The 17,278-nt window shown below is 51.4% G+C and overlaps 1 protein-coding gene across 5 annotated transcripts in view; it reads right to left on the reverse strand.

Moving 5' to 3' along the window:
* The window catches only part of RBPMS (RNA binding protein, mRNA processing factor), a 202,173-nt gene that overhangs the window by 15,074 nt on the left and 169,821 nt on the right, over positions 1–17,278 (reverse strand). For 3 of the 5 annotated variants that reach the window (XM_070364182.1, XM_070364180.1, XM_005908131.3), the window contains exon 6: positions 10,597–10,727. The exons of 1 other annotated variant lie outside the window; for it this stretch is intronic. In XM_070364182.1, the coding sequence (XP_070220283.1) occupies positions 10,597–10,727 (131 nt within the window). Of the gene's footprint in view, positions 1–7,718; positions 7,971–10,596; positions 10,728–17,278 lie in introns of those variants that run through there. One more of the 5 variants, XM_005908130.3, reaches the window with a different exon arrangement.

Raw genomic sequence — 17,278 nt, forward strand, 5'->3', positions numbered from 1 at the left:
CAAGTAGTAAAGGATGGGACAGGGGCACAGCCCCGTGGCAGGTGGGGGGCTGGGAACCTAGACACACAGTGGAGGGGGGATGGGTCCGAGTGCACCGGGGTTGGGGGAGCAGTGGCGGCGGCCGGTGATGCCCAGGTGCGGGGCTGGGGCATGGAGCCCAAGGCGCGCTGGTGTTTCACAGGAGCCCGGGGAGAGGGGGACGCAGGGTGGATGGCATGACTCCCGTTTCGGTGCAGGTGACGGTGACAAGGAGACCCACCCCCCTACCCCATCCTGCACATCCGCTCCAGCCTCTCCACTGCACACACAGCCTCGCACTCTCCAGGGCACCTGCCTGCGGTGGGGACCAGAGCCCCACGGGGAATGGGCAGGCAGATGCTGAGCCAGGGGCCAGAAGCCGGGCTCAGCTGAGCAGAGGTACAGTCAGCCCATGGGCTGGTCCTCAGGAAAGGTGAGGGGGCAATGGGCCTGAGACCCAGTGAGACGTGGCCACTCCTGCACTTGCCCAGAAGGTGGGCTCTTCCCCGCCGCGCCGCCCCCCTCAACCAAAGGCTGCCTCCTTCCAGCTCCACGGGGGGCAATGCCATCTTCCTTTCAGCAGAAACTGGCCTAGCCTGCGCTTGTCATCAGCAACGTCCCCGTGCCCGAGGAGGGCAAAGCAGCAGCAGAGCTCACGGGCAAAACACATAGGCAGCCAGCCCCGGGGGAACAAGTGTTCTGTGCTAATCGCCACTCTCCTCTGAGAAAAGAGGGTTCATCCTTATGCCACTCAGACTGCTGTTCTGCTGTGGTTTCTGGTTCCCGGTCACTTGTGGCCACTCCTGCCTGGCGCCTAGGGGCTACTTAGATGCGTCATGAACACTGGGGAAACCCATGACTCGCTGACTCTGGCTCGAGGGACCATCCAGCGTGGCTGACCTTCCTCCTAAGGCCACCGTCTTGTTCAGCAGAAAAATGCACGTGTGCTTGACCCCATGTACACAACTGCACGCTCACAGTGTTGTGTGCAATTCCAGGGGCCTCAAAAGTCCCTGAAAGAACCTCTAACATAACAGATAAGATCCAACCAGAGACTGCCAGACACAGCACGCAGCCTGCGACACGTGAGTAAGCAACGTGGGAGACCCTGGCGCTTCCACTAGAATCTCATCCCCAGGGAACACACTGGGGTTCCGCCATCACGCTTCTTGAGGAACGCTCCTCCCCAGGGCAGCAAGGGTAACCCTGGAGTCTCCACCACCTCAGCATCATACCAGCTCCAGTGACTGGTGACAGACATGAGGAGAAGAAATGACTCAGTGCACAAATAAAGTGCTAGAGAAGAGGAGATACCAATAAAACATCCATCCTCTTCCATGTACAGATGAGGGACTAAGGCCCAGAGGATTCAAATCCAGAGACTTCACATCCTAAATAGTGTTGCCACGCATAGGAAGACCTTGACTGGGCTCCAGAGTGGGCTCCCTGCCTCACCCAGTAGCTCTCCTACAGTGTTTTGAGGAGCAAACATGGTAAAGCATCCAAAGGGCTACTATTTCATTGTGCTCTTCCTTCCTAGTGACAATGCCATCATCATCCCACTTGCCTTTAGAAACAGTCACGAGACGTGCTTACTAGGTGGCTGGTTCCACTCCTGGGAGCCACCATTAATAAACACCCCTCGGTTTAGCGATTTTCTTCTCTGTGGACTCAAGGGACAAGTCTAGACCAGTGGTTCTCAGAACATGGTCCCCCGATCACCAGCATCACCTGGGACCATGTCCGAAACGCAGAAACTGTTAGGGGGAGGGCTCAAGCACCTGCATTTATCAAGTCCGCCAGGTAACGCTGCTGCATACGCATGCTCAACTTTGAGAGACCCTGCTCTTGAACAAGGTTTCCTAAAGGGCAGCTGGAAGAAGTGAGTCACGCTCTGCAGTCAAGTACGTTTGAGAGAAAAACGCACCGTCTCAGCAGATTCTAGATCCACATCACTAAGGGAAAGGCTCCGAGAAGTTGAAACAAACCTGTCTGGCCTGATTTCATCCTGGGTTTCCCAAGTTTATCGGATCACATCATCTTTTAAATTACATAACAGTATTGAGAAATGCTGGTCTGTGGTGACATTTGGTGGACGTGGGAGGCTGAGCATGCCGACGCGTCAACCAGTTCTTGAACAAAACTAATCAGAGCTAGGCGATCACCAAACCAGCTGGTTCCCTGGCTGTCTGATCTACAAGTCACAGTCGCAACTTCCCTTTCCTAAGGCGGGTGCTGGGCCTGGATGCAGACTTCTCGGCACCACATTCAGAACTGAGCTCTCTCTCCTCTTGAAGACATGGAGATTTTTAGGCGGGTTTTTCCCACTGTCCCTAACACAGAGCCCTGAAGACCCTGCCAGAGCTTTCTCAGCCACGAGCCACCGGCCACCAGCCACTCCTATGCTATTTATTCATGATCAACTCTGCCTCCACTGACTCCGGCTCTAAGGCTCCGCTCTTAAGCGGTATCACCAAATAAACAGGTCAGGTCCCACAGCAAACTCTGCTGCAGGCTGTGGAGAGGCAGCCAAGCCGGACACCTCCTCTGGTCCAAGGAGGTAGAAACTCATCCAACAGACCCCTGTGATGATTCGCAATTACAAAAATGGTGATCCTCATGATGGGATGAATTACAGGATTCTGTGAAACAGCAATCTTCCCCATTTCTAACAAGGCGTTCACCAAAAGCAGAACACTTGCCAGGAATTTCTCTACCCCACAAGATGAGGCCCATTCCCTAAAGGAACGTCCACCCCCAGTCTCCCTTCCAACCCCTCCTACTCTTTCCAAGGACAAAGAGGACAGAACTGCAATCAGCATTTCTTACTATTTCTTTTACAATACTCTTTGCCTGGAGCGATTAAGCAAGTGGCCGTTACCTAGACAAAAATGTCAAGATTTCTGTGAACTGGTTCAAAGGTTGAAGTGTGCCATCTAACCCACTCCAACAGCCGGTGGGGGTGGGGATGGCGGGGAGAGGAGGCTGCGGCCAGGCCCCAGCCCCGTGACCGTGCACCATCTCCAGGTCTGAACGGTGCGAGGTTGCTGAGGTCCGAGTCCAGGCAGCCACAGGGTCCAGATCCCAAGAGCAAGGTCCTAGGCCAGTGAACCCCTCCCGCCAAGACCAATCAAGGCCAGGGCTAATTAAACATAACCCTTCAGGGATCGTCTTCTCTTCTGGCTTTTCAGATCTCTCCCCGTCTCTCCTCAGCACCAACTCAGCTCGCGCTTCCAAACAGGCATGCGAAATGTGCTCAGACATCCTAGTTCACTCAGGACGCCACTCGGGTCGAAGGCACCCAGGCGTGTAACACCCTGTGTCAGATTAAGTCCGCAGTGCTGGCTGGTCATCCATATTTAATTGCCAGTCTGTTAATTTTTAACTATGTTTGCTATCAAGGGCCATTAGAGGTCTCCAGGAGCCGGAGTCGGTGGAGCGAGAAGCGCTCGGTGGCAGAGTGGATGAAACTTGGAAGTCGGGGCGTCCCACTTTCCCCTCCTGTCACCGAGTTCTGGCCTTCCCCACTGGCAGCGCCGGCCTTGAATAAAACATGATCCCATTTGGAGCTCGTTTTCCTTTTCACCCGTCACCACGGGTTTTCTTCACGGAGTTCACTTGGTTTTCATGGCGCCTGCATCTTTTAATTCCAAAGTTTCTTGGTAGCCTTTTCTTGGTTTTGCTCCCGAAGCAGTTTGAATCCATGTCCTGTCAGATGATATCTGGGGACTTGTCCCACCAGAGGCCAAACACCTGGGTGGACAGCCAGTGGAGCTGGCCCCAGCCACCCCTCAGCTCACGCCGGGGCCCTTCTTGCCTGATTCCAGATGCTTCTCTAATTTACCGAAGTGTGAAGCCTGGGCCCTCGGGTTTCTGCAGGCGGGGGTACCAGTCCTGAGCCCCTGCATCCTAACTGCTTCTTAAGCTACAGAGAGAGGTCCCAGGCATCTCTTCTTGACCCAAAAAAAAAGGAAATGGAAGAGCTATTTTAACAGTAATTACTGCTCTATGCCAAGCACTTTACTCTTTGTCTCAAAATAACCCCATGAAATAAGTGGTTCATTCTTCCTACTTACAGATGAGGAAACGGAGGCTCAGTGAGGTAGCAAAATCAACAGAACAAAAGCCTGCCTAAAACCTCAGTCAGGAGCATAGGAGGAACCTGTCATTAAAATTCGGTCTGTTGGATTTTCTGCACAGGCAGACGGCTCAGCAGTGAACGGACGGTCCCAAAGGGCAGCACCCAGGTGAGGCTCACGGAGCCTTGGGGGCTCTCCCTGCTCACGAGGTTGGAGGGATGCAGGTTGGGGGAAACACACAGCATTGGGGGGATGTAGCCTTACAGCTGGGAAAAAAAAAAAAGGAACCTGGAAAACACTGCAACCCCTGAATGAAGGCAATCCTGCCACCTGCGCCTACTGTCAGGAAATCTGCCCAGGACAGGGGGTGTCTGGGCCCCTACAGCCGGAGCTGTGGCTTTGATCAAAGGAACCACCGGGCCCAACAACCAGACGGAACATTGGCTCTGGACTGCTCTGAGGCCGGCGAGGCCAGGGCAGAGGCGTATGTCGCTCCCTAATGAAGAGGCTCCTTAGGTCTTCAAATACCGAAGAGCAGAGGAGGAAAGGGCAAGACACAGGACAGGTGGGACAGAGAAGGTAAAAGGGGGCAGAGCATCTCCTAGGCCAGGAGTTGGCTCCTGGGGGTGGGGAGGCGGTGTTCAGCTGCAAGGACTAGGAGAATCATCTCCCCCGCCCCCCAAGGCACACAGTGTAACCCCATCACCTGGACACCAGGCTGGAGCTGAGTCACAGCAGAGAGACTGGAGGGAGGATGAGCTAGAAGGCCCAGGGAAGGACAGGCGGGGTGCCCAGCAGCTGAAGAGCTCTGAGTAAAGGAACACACGCAACCACTGGTCTCTGGGAACCCAGCTGTTTCCTGTTGGGGATAGGCGTGTCCAGGCCTGGGCTGCCCCCGGGGGTGGGGGGCTTCCTCCGGGGGCCACGTTCTCCCAGAGCAGGCACCGGCTGCAGGGACCACAGTGCTGATGCGGGCAGGCATCGCTCGTGACGGTGGGGACCGTCATTCAGGCCTCATCTCACTCACCCACTCCCCAGCCACCTCCCCAGCCTCTGGTCTTCCCTTGGTCTGCAGCTACGAGGACTCTGCATTCCCACTGGCATCCAGACGGGCTAGACGTCTGAACCAGCACAGTTCGCGGGGGTAGCTAGTCCTCGGCTCTCTTCTCCTTGAAGATTCAAATGCACCTGGAAAGGCTAACATTTTCTAAGCCCTCACTGTGTGCCAGGCACCCCTGTTTTACATGAGGGATTTTCAGCTCCACTTTGAATGTTAGTTGCTTAGTTGTGCCCGACTCTGCGACCCCAGAGACTGTAGCCTGCCAGGCTCCTCTGTTCATGGGATTTTCCAGGTAAGAATACTGGAGTGGGTTATCATTTCCTTCTCCAGGAGATCTTCCCGACCCAGGAATCGAACTCAGGTCTCCCACCTTGCAGGTGCATTCTTTTAAGGAGCTTGAGTCAAGGTCACAGAACCTGTAAATGGCAAAGCCCGCACTTGACCAGGGAGTCCCAGAAACCTCAGGCCTTATGGGGTTAACAGGGAAAGAGCCCCCTAGGGAGGGGCTGGGGGGCTGGAACAGGAAAGGGGGCCCGGTGCTCACGAGAGGCTGGGCCGTGAACATCACGCCTGCCCATTTTTGGTCTCCTATGGGAGCCGAGCCAGGGGCTCTCAGGTGACCAGAAAGTCCAACAAAAACAGGGAACGAGACAAGGCTGGTGCGATCAGGAGACAGACTGCCAGGGCGTGGTTTCCCCACCCCTACTCTGACCTTCACAGAGTTGCAGGTTTAAAGAGAAAAGCAAATGTCAGAGGATTAATACTTTCATTTATGCCTGAGAACAATTCAAAGCCTTGAGCTGATCTGCCTCAAAGGCAGTCCTTCAAGGCTGGGGTCTCTGGGGCAGAGGCCAGCCCCAGGGCTACAGGATAAGATATGTTTGGGAAAGTCAGGCCTCAAGGATGAGGCTGTCAGGGGGAAGAGAAACCACGCCCGAATCTCCTGACGCCTCCCTTTCCTCTGGGAGGCTGGCAACTGGTGAGGGAATGAAGTCGCCTCTGGGGGTTCAGCTCTCAGGCCCAGCATTTCAACACTGGCTGCTGCCTTCTGAAGAGGAGGGAGAAGCTCAAGGAACAGAGGTCCCCCCTGTGCAAGTCCCCAGGAGCAGCCGGGTAGGAGCTGACCCGCTGCCAGGCTGTGCGCTCACCCAAGCCCACAGTCACACCTGCCTCCCTCACCGTGGCCCCTCTGACCAGCTATGTACCACACTTAAATCCGACTCACATCAGACCATGCTGCTTCATCTCAGTATTCACTATGGGGGCTCAGTGACAGAGGAGATGCCTAAAGAGATTTGCTTTAAAAAAACAAACAAGAAGTTTACAATGCAGTTCTAGAAACTGCAGTGTCTGGGGTGAGGACCCGGAGGTCAGGACGCCCACACGTCACCCTAGGCCATCTCTCCCCCATGACTTCTCTTCCCTGTTTGCCCATGGTCCATTTTGGCATTTATTTTAGGTCTAACCTTTAGGATTTTTCCAGCGTGTCACAAGACCTCCCCAGGGGCCCGTCTTGCCCCGGGAAGTCTGTCGTTTCATCTGAAGACCTTCTGTTCACGGGCAGGTGATGCGCTCCAGTCACAAGTGGCAGGGCAGCCCCGGGACACAACGTGCAGAGACTCAGGGCAGACGGGGCCCGCGGAGGAGACAGGTTGGTAGCCAGGACCTGCTCGCTCGGTCCCACTTACCTGCACAAGTTCCTGGCTCAATTCAGGGTGACTCTGGTCAAGGGTAAATGGTATTGCTTCCAGACTGTGGGAGAGGACAGTGTGTTTTATTGGCTTCCTCTCAGCCCCATTAGCAAGCAGACCAAAAGCAAAAATGAACCCAGACTTAAAAAAAAAAAAAAAAAAAAAGCTGAGATGTGTATGAGTTAAGAGGAACTGTGTGGACTCTCTTCCGCGTGCGCCTTTCCTAAAACGTCATGAATGAAACCTTCCTCCCTTGTTCAGTGACTCGCATAATACACTGAATACATTTCAAGTACCAACGATGGTGAAAGTAAGCAGGATGAGCACTTCTTAAAATGTGAACAATCTTCTCAGAAATCAGCTGCTCTCTTATCTCTAGAAGTACAAAAGGCAGTACTGTGGCTTACAGTCCTTCTCCAGTAATTCTTTACAAGTGCGATGTGATGTCCAACACGCATCTTCAATGTAGCCATGGACGCACCATACAAGCTGGGCAGAAGTAGAGATATGAAGCATCAACTCCTTTGCAGCGATAATTTCTGTCTCTCCTGGATCTTCCTTCTGGATCAGACAGACTGGAAAAGACATCCATCCTTGTTGAAGTGACAGATCCCGGCAGGTGTGACCCACGGATGCTAGAATGAGCAACTTCTGATATGCAGCTCTGATGGTTCAGGAGCCCAAGAGGATACAGGCAGCAGCAGCGAGGCGTCGGCCCTGGACCAAGTCTCCCTGGGATGCTGGTTCCTTCTCCCATATAATGTGTACTCAGCGTCCTGGGCCCAGCTCTCCCCAAATCTCAGAGATAACATCTTAGCTCCAAAGTCGCGTCACCATGAAAAACAAAACGCTGCAGTCTACTTGAGATCATTTTTGCTCTAATTAAAATTTTTATTGAAATCTCTCAAACGTTACCAAGAAATAGTTTTTGCAAAAGGGAGGGAAGGGAAAAAACAAACAACAACAACAAAAAACAGCTAACAAGCAAATTCAACATGGGAGCTCCCTCTGCTGGTCTGCAGTAGGTTGATATGTTACAAACACATTCCCAGAGACAAATCTAATTTGCTGGAGAAGTGGACAAAAGACAGGTGTGTTGGGCTTTGCCTCAGGAGAGAAACACTAGAAGAAAAAAAAAATCCAAGTCTCAAAACAGAGCACAACATCACTAAGAAAAGCAAAATCATCTCAAAGCTGATCTCCAAAGACATATAATAAGATTTCCAGAACAAAAACGGAATTAGCCACTAAGGGGACGCTCCATTCTGGTCTTCCCCTGTGCTCTACCTCCAGTTAGTAAAAATTCTCTTAGGGCTTTTGGGTGATGGTTAAGTTCTGAGTCCCTCGTCTCTGACTCCAAGTCTCTTCTTATAGGCTTCTCATCTACTTAGAGGAGAAAAAGATCCAAGGAGTCATTGGAGCAAGGGCTCGCCACAATTCCATCAAAGAATTAGTCTCTGGTGAGCCAGCACTGAGGGGTGGACAGAGCTGGGAATCAGGCGACCCGACTCTGGCCACGGCAGAGCCACATGCAGACTTTGGATAACTCTCTGCATCTTCTCCGGTCTGTGTCCTCATTTGTAAAATGGGTCAGACCAGCTGATCTGTCAAGCCTCTCCCAGTTCATTCTACGATTCTCATATCGGACAAAGACATTTAAATGACCATATCTGTTCATCAGTCTTTGCAACACAGTAACTCAAGCTTGTACTGGGAATGACCCCGAACAAGAAGCGGGGTTGAGCGCAAGGATCTCACACTGGTATCAGATGAGAGTTCTACCAGCTCTAGGGCTGATGTAGCAATGCCAAGTGGATGCCCGGCTGGGAAAGCCTCAAGACCAAGGAACAGCTCAAGGGAACATGCCACCATGGGCGGTCCCCATCCCCGTTAAGTCAGAACAGGTGAGTCCATTGATCTTGGCACCGTCTCTCCTCACCCTTTCTCACAATGGCCTGGGCTTTCGGATCTCTCAGTCCCGGTCCTGTTCGCCAGTGTCTTGCTCTTCCTGGGCAGTGGTGAAAAGGCTTTGTGGCTGATTAACCAAAGCCATGGGTATTTAGAAGACCATGCAAACTTGGCACCATGGTATTATTAACATGGCCTCAATAGTCAATGGATCTGTATCTAGGCAGTCCAGAAGAAGGGAGCTATTACACAGCTCCCAGGAAGAAGGGGGCTATTACATAGCCCAGATGGCGGGGGTGGGCCACCAACAGAGAGGACTTTTTGAGTTGCTCCACGGCCTCTATGAAATTATGCCTGAGGCCCCATGAACATTCTGATAACCCAGCAGAAGGCGTCTGCTGGTTCTCTTTCCCTTTTCCAGCTCTGGCTGCCTGCCATCGCAAGGGTGACCAAGCACTGACATGGACAAAGGTGGAAAGGGCAGCAAGGGAAGGAAAAGCGAATAGCATGGACAATCCAGACTGGGGGTCAGTCTTGGAATAACCCTGTTATTCTGTTTTCTGTGCCAAGTGCTGCCACCACCACCACCTATGTGTATCTTCACTACTTGGACTCTTTCCACCCGCCTCTCCCAACTCTGGAGGTCCAGGCACGGAGGCTTTTTCTCTGTAGGTTGCCTGCACGGTACCGGAGAGGCTGGGTTGTCCGTGCACAATCGAAGCATTGACAACTGAGCTGGAAGGGAACGGAAGGATGTCCATCTAACAAGACTCCTGAGCCCACGGCCTCCCTGTGAGAACCCTCACTGGGGCAGCTGGTAGGTGTCATGCACAACACAGTTAAGTTCTGTACCACGTAAAAAGTGTTAAGTCAGAAGGCTTTTCTGGCAAGCTGTTGATTTCACCCGGCCTGGTCAATCAACACTAAGCAAAACAACCCCCTCCCCTCCAAACCTGTGCAGGTGATATTTTAAAAACAGGATTTCTGCTTTTAGAGGAGTTCACGTGGAATAAGACACATGACAGCTATATTCTTCCTCTCTTATTTGCTATTGATCATCACTCTGGATCCTAACATGGATTACTACTGCTTGCAAGAAAAGAAAAGCTAGGAGAAACAATTTTTTTTTCCCCAAGGGAAGAGAAAGGTTTGTAAGTAGACAGTAATCTTTGTGAAGAAACACTGGAGTTTGTTTATAAAACTCAGGCTATTCTTAACTGAGAAAGAAAGCCAGTCAGAAGACACACCTCGACCCTGACTTCTAATTACATTTAAAACACTATATTGTACCTCCTTTCCCACAGGGTCTCTTAAAAATAAATGGAAGTGTGAATCTGGTCTTTGACACATGTAGGATAGCACACGGCCTTCCTCCTAAAACTCCCGACATGCCCCCTTCATCACTTGAGCTCCCAGAACACACGAGAACTCCATACAGACAGACACACGACTCCAGGGCCACGCACACGCCTCCCTCCGTGGTCCCTCCACACGACAAGGCACACACGTCTGTGCTCCCCCAGCTGTGCTCGAGCCGGCTGGGGGAGGTCTAACCCAGGCCCCCTCTCCCGTGTGTGTGACATGAGGTGAGATCATTAAGGAAGAGAGTGGTGTTGTCTGGGGGGGCGGGGCAAACGTCAGGCAGTGGGTGATGTCATGGCTGTCAGACGGTCCTCAGAAGTCCCGGAGGAGTGGCGGCTGATCGAGAGGGGGACATTAATCTCTCGGAGGTGGATCTGTTAGCCGGAGCGGTGTTAGTTGTACGGTGTGCTCTGGGGAACCAGGTTGGAAAGGACGGGTGCTGGGGTGAGTGGAGTCGTGGCCGAGGGGCGTCAATTACCTGGGCATGCAGTGAAGCGGGGTAGGTGAAAGCAGGAGGAGGCAGCGCAGGCGCTAAGTCCGCTGGGTACAGAGGGTACGGGGCCCACACTTCAGGGCTACTGGGGTAAAGTGCAGGCACTGTGAGCTCATCTGCAAGACAAGAAGAAGGGCACAGTTAGTGGCCACCCCGCTGCCGGCTCCGTGTTACAAACACACCCGCGCGCCCGAGCCCCCGGCCGCGGCACAGGTCGCATCGCTCCCAGCCGCTGCATCACCTGTTGGCTCCGGTCTCCTGAACACCGATCACTGACCGGTACATACAGTATTGGGGCGGGGGGGACGCTCGAGGGCTGGGATGGACTGCGGGTGGTGGAAGGGAGGCTCAAGACGGGGGAGGGGGTCTATGTCTCCTTATGGCTGATTCACGATGTTGGACAGCAAAAAGCAACACTGTTAAGCCATTCTTCTCCAATTAAAAAAAATTTAAAACTCATAAGTAATTAAACATATTTCATACTTATTTAGTATATGTGCTGCCAAAGCGAGCACTATTTCATACTTATTTAAAAAGTATAAATTTATACCATATAATAAATTCATATATAATTATATAGTATTTATAAAAATCAGGAAGTAAAATAAAAGTTTTTAAAAAAGCAGTAAGCATCTGCTTCCGGCCTGGCCTGCTGAGATCTTAGACTCTGCAGTGGACACTCTGATGTCTTTCCAACTGGAATACGGGGAACCCCCTGAACAGTGGGGGACTTCCTGGAGCCAACAGCAAACAGGGTCCTCCAAGGAAGAGAGAGATCCAGTAGCGATCTCCCGTGAAGACCCACTGCAGAGCCGCTGGGAGAACAGCAGCCGCCCGGCAGGACCAGAAGGACCCCAGAAGGACTGGAGGAGGAGCCTGTTCATGGGCATACTGATGACTGGCAAATATCATGATCATCCAGCGTTTTCTGTTTAGAAGCACAAGGGCAGATACTGCCCACAGGGAATTTAAAGTATTCTAAGTTTGGAGGATGGAAACACAAGGTTTGGGGTGTTCAGATTCAAGGGGCGCTGCACCAAGATCCAAATAAGGGCGTTCACGACTGCTGTTGACACAGATTCATTTTCTAGGGAAAACACTTGAGTTGTGATGCTGACCGGCTGGTCTCAATGTTCCTCGTTCAGCTCCGAATCCACGCTGGCAGTTTTGCCAGATTGACGGGCAAGTGCTGGGGTCTCAGAATGATCGGGAAGCGGCCCGCGGAAGCCACGACACACACGTGGCGGGTGGGCTGGGGTGTGTCTCAAGGCAAAAATACCCAGTCAATAGTTCGCATCTGGAAACCATCAATCAGCATCTCAGTATGTGCTTTTATCACCTGTCAAATTCTGGTATCATGTAGGCCAGGGATGCTCCCTGGGACTGCCAAGGGAGTCAGGAAAGGTGACCCCTAAAGCCATTAGTGACTCTGCCATTCAGGACTTTCCAGAAGTCAACAGTGCATGGCATGTGACCCAAGGTCCAGAGAGTCATTTGCTTCCTTCTCACCATCCAAGCTGTCCCAAGTCTTCATTCCAGGTCTCCCCTATCTCCCCAAATTCTGACTCTGGGCAGATTTTCAGTGTGGGGAGGGGGTTAGAAAAAGAAGAGTACCATGCGGAGTGTGACATGGAGACCACCCTACAGAACAAGCAGAAGGCAGGTGAGCCCACAGGAGCATCTCATCAGTGGACGGGTGTGTGCGGAGCTTCTGTCTCCAGCCAGCGTGGAAGAGGTTTTTTTTTTTTTTAATCAACTCAGTTGTCATTGTGATAATAGTTTATCTCTCTCTTTTTTTAAATTATTTTTGATGTGGACCACTTTTAAAGTCTTTATTGACTCTGTTACAATACTGCTTCTGTTCTGTGTTTTGGTTTTCTGGCTGTGAGGCACATGGGAATCAGCTCCTGGACCAGGGATCGGACCTGCACCCTCTGCATCAGAAGGTGGCGTCTTAACCACTGGACCATCAGAGAAGTCCCAGGAAGAGCTTCTGAAAGGGTGAGGGAGAGCCAAGAGCTGTTGATGATGACACTTTAGGCGCCAGGCAGGGGATCCCAACAAGGTGGGGTGATGAGACTCTGGCTGCTCGGGCACCCCAACTTTCCCTCTCTCAACAAGGCTGTTAAAGCGACCTTCTCGTGGTGATGGGAACACAGTCTGCTGGAGCCTAGGCCAATTATTTGGATGGGAAAATATTAACATCATAATCCTTTTTAAAGTGATCAGGTCTCCACCACCTGCTTCCGCAGTTCTAGGGTGTGGAGGTGTGTGTGTAGTTTCTGGAAGGAAATTCCTTAGCGAGGGGTTAGCAGAGCCCCATGATTCCTGTGGTGATGAGACCATATGATTTCCATTAGAGCAACAACACTTGTGAGAGCCCAGGCTCGTGGAAACCGACCGCTGCCAGAACCAATGCCTCAGATTTTAAACAAACAACCATTCTCAGGACTGGCAGGCTGCGACTGTGGCTGCTGTTGTTATTTCAGCTACCAGGTTATTTTAAGACATTCTGAGTCTTTTTTTAAAAAGTCAAGAGAGTCTCAAGACTCAGCACAGTCATCTTTCGGCCCATGCTTGCCTGGCCCCACGGTGACAGCAGAGAACGATAATCACCACCCAGGGGCTCTGCTCAGTCTGCTGCCTGATGGCTAAAAGTGAGGAAGCCTTGCAGGGTGCTCTGGGGCTCCCTTCAGAAAGTTTCCAGAAAGTATGTCTTTTAAGGTATCTGATCCTAAAGACACAGGGTCTGGATTTGGATCTCAGCCTGATGGAATTTGTGGTTTTCAGATCTTTCCGTATCTTGTCCTGTAGCTTTATTTCACACTGACCAGTCACGGATGGATATTTGCACAAAACCTAGCCCACGGATTCCCTGGTGGCTCAGTGGTAAAGAATCTGCCTGGCAGTGCCGCAGACATTGTAGAGACAATGCAGAGTTCAATCCCTGGTCCAGGAAGATCGAACATGGTGTTGAGCAACTAAGCCCAAGCACCACAACTACTGAGCCTGTTCTCTAGAACCCGGGAGAAACTACAGAAGCCAGAGCACCCTACAGCCCGTGCTCTACAACGAGAGTAACCCCTGCTTGCTGGAACTACAGAAAAGCCCACAAAGCATGGCGGACCCAGCGCAACCAATACATGAATACTAAAAGCCTAGCCCAGCAGAGTGGGGACTGCTTCCAAGTCCTCTAAGCCAGGGGTCCCCAACCTCCAGGATCTAATGCAGTAATAGTAGAAATAAAGTGCATGATGATTTAATGTGCTTGAAACATCCCCACACCACCCCTTCCACTCCAGTCCGTGGGAAAATTACCTTCTACAAAAGCAGTCCCTGGTGCCAACATGGGGGACCGCTGTCCCATATCCCAACTGCAGAGTGACAGCATAAGTCAGGTAGTGAAAACGCCCAAGTATTAGTCTATCAGTCGTGTCCAACTCTTTTGTGACCCCACGGACTGACCACCAGTCTCCTCTGTCCATGGGATTTCCAAGGCAAGAATATTGAAGTAGGTAGCCATTCCGTTCTCCAGGGGATCTTCCCAACTCAGGGATCAAATAGGGGGTCTCCTGCATTGCAGGCAGATGCTTTACCATCTGAGCTACTAGCGAAGCCCCAGTGAAGCAGATCCTAAGATAAGAGACCAGGGAGAACACACACTGGGTAAATCCCTTGCTCCAGCTCGTCAGCTCTCCCTTCTCTTCTTAAAATGGAATCTGGAGTTACGGTAACTGTTACGAAGCGCGTGAAAGGTTGGTCAGGAGAAAGATGAACTCAGGGTATCAGCGGAGATGCTCTGTGTGACGACTGCTGAGACAGGAGGGCAGTGAAGTGATGACTAACAGCACATCCTTCGGGCAGGAGCCAGGTCTTACTCTGCACCCCTGGCCCGGCTCTGAGCCCAGCATTTAGCATGCAGTCATGCTTGGTGTACTGAACAGCACCTGACAGAAAATCCCAAAACTTCTTTAAAGAGATACCACTGTTTTCTTTGTTAAAGGAACTGAGGGAATAGCCAGAGGAACCAGATCTAAAATTTCTCAACCCTGGCAATATCTGTCATACGCACCCAAAATATTGAGCCAAGGGAGGCTCAAATCAGAGCAAGTGTTTTGGAGCAGGCATTTTTAAAGTTAAAAATAAAAGCAATGGAACCTTTCTTCAAACATGTTTCCCAGAAACTCTTTTTAATAGAAGTGGAGCGGTCTGGGCTGACTCTGCTGGTCCTGGCTGGAGGAACTCAACTCCTGTGACAGATCCTGGAGAACACTGGGGTTCTGGAGGTAACTGTTTGAAAATCGCTCCTCCAGTTGTTCTTATCCAGGGGCCAGTTTTTAAAGCAAGCTCTGCTTCCAAATCTCTGAAGTCTGAATTCATTCCTATAGTTCCTGGAAACCCCTCGTGGAGCAGGCGGATGCGCAAAGGGTTGTCAAAGTAGGATGGGGACAAACCAAGGAACAGTGAAGCAGCTGGGAGGGAAGCAAGCAGGCTTCCGGGCCTGACTTCAGGGGCCAAGGTACCAAGGTACGCCAAGGCCAAGGATTAATGACTCCCTGGGGGCTTAGACGATCAAGAATCTGCCTCCAACATGGGAGACCTGGGTTCAACCTCTGGGTTGAGAAGACCCCCTGGAGAGGGAATGGTAACCCACTTCCATGCCTAGAAAACCCCATGGACAGAGGAGCCTGGCAGGCTACAGTCCATGAGGTTGCAAAGAGTCGGACACGACTGAGCGACTAACACTTAATGGCCTCATGAGTGAGGTGCTGAGAAATCTGACCCAAGCCATACAGCAGGTAAAGTAACAGGAAGAAAGGTCAACAACCCAGGTAGAGTTATCCACGCCCTTCCCCGTGTTCCCAAGGCGGAGCTGCCAGTGCCACAACAGCCCCCACAGAACGCTGTGTTGGGGGCCAGTGCTTCTCAAAATGTGCTCCCCAAACCAGCAGCTAGCAGCACGGGAGAAAGGCAAGTTCTCCGCTCCACCCCAGACCCACTTAATCGGGAATTCTGCCCTCCAGGTGATTCTGGTACACACTTCACTCTGAGAACCACTAACGACAGTAGCTACCTGAGTAAAGTCTGGGGTATTTTGCTTTCAAAGTGCTGTGACATAGTACCCGTGGAATAAATGAATGAGACACTCAAGGAGAGAAGATGCAAATGAAAGCAATCATCCTGGACTTTTCTGTGAAGAGAAACTGAAGGGTCAGAGTAGACCCAGCCTGGCATCCCTTGCTTGGCTCAGCTGTTGTTTAGGCGCTCAGTCGTGCCCATCTCTTTGCGACCCCATGGACTGATGGACTGTAGCCCTGTAGGTTCCTCTGTCCATGGGATTTCACAGGCAAGAACACTGGAATGGGTTACCATTTCCTCCTGCAGGGGATCTTCTTGACCAAGGGATCAAACCCATGTCTCCTACATTGGCAGGTGGATTCTTTACCACTGAGCCACTAAGGCTCAGAGCCACACATGAGTGAGAGAGCCATACAAGCACAGTGGAGGTGGCCTGGGGCAGGATCACACCTGGAGAGGAGGAGTCCACAAGAACACCTCCACTTCACTGAGAGGCTGAAACTCCCTGAAAACGCACATGCTCTCCTTTGATGCAAGAAGGCAGTAAGCTGAAGGAGCTTTTTTGCATCTGTATGCTTTTTTTGTTGTTGTTGTTGCTAATGTGGTTTGAGAAAATTGTAATAGGTAAACAGATGGGTTTTCCATGGAACAAGCCCTTCACCTGACCACCCCCTGGAAGGAGCAGAGCTCAGGTGGGCTTCACCTTCCTTAGTCTCGGCCCATCCGGTGCCAACTTAGTAGGAAAGCAAGGCTAAAGCAAGAGAACCTCTGATGGCCTGAGCCCATGGGGATGGATGGCCTGGGAGTCAGCGAGGCTGACTGAGCCAGGGCCCAGGGAGCATTAAGAGATCAGGAGGCCAGGGCTTTTGTCTGGGCCTAAGTCAACCCTCCTGGGAGGCTGGCTCAACACCTTCCCATTGCCCCAGACCTGGTCACACCTTTCTCCTTTTGTACCACTGAGGATACACACAGTTGTTGGGGCAGTATCCATCTGAATTGACCTTTTTCTTAGCATAAGAATATGCAACCAGAACAGTTAAATTGAATTCTAACAAACGAGGACTAGATTCCCCAATTCCACCCTCCAATCTCTTTGAAATGAAATAACTGCAAAGTTTCTGATGAAGGTTTAAACCCAAAGAGCTCCTGAAGATCACCCAGTCTGCCTTTTCTTCTGGATGAGGAAACAAGGAGGCAGACAGCGGAAGTTTCCCGTCTAAGGTCACGCTGAAACTTAGGTGAAGATGAAGGACTCTTAGAAACGACGGAGATCAAGAGGGACAAGGAGAATCTTTAAAGGACATAACCTTAGTACAGTTGAGAACACAAGGCCCAAGAACTTTAAGTCATCATTTACTTTGTTTCTTGGATATTTCTATTTGGAAATATTCCACAGCAGTATCACGCTCAATATTTATAAAAGGAAACATACTCCCTCCAATGGCCTGCCCTCCTCGGTCCCAGATTTCAGTAAAAGATGCTTCGATGTCCAAGCCAGGATGACTTGGAAGTCACCCTACCCTCATCCAATCTTTCATCAAGGTCCTATTGAATCTATCCCATCACATCACTTAAATCCTAACCACCG

This window comes from Bos mutus, chromosome 27, assembly GCF_027580195.1.
Source record: "Bos mutus isolate GX-2022 chromosome 27, NWIPB_WYAK_1.1, whole genome shotgun sequence".
NCBI classification, from domain to species: Eukaryota; Metazoa; Chordata; class Mammalia; order Artiodactyla; family Bovidae; genus Bos; species Bos mutus.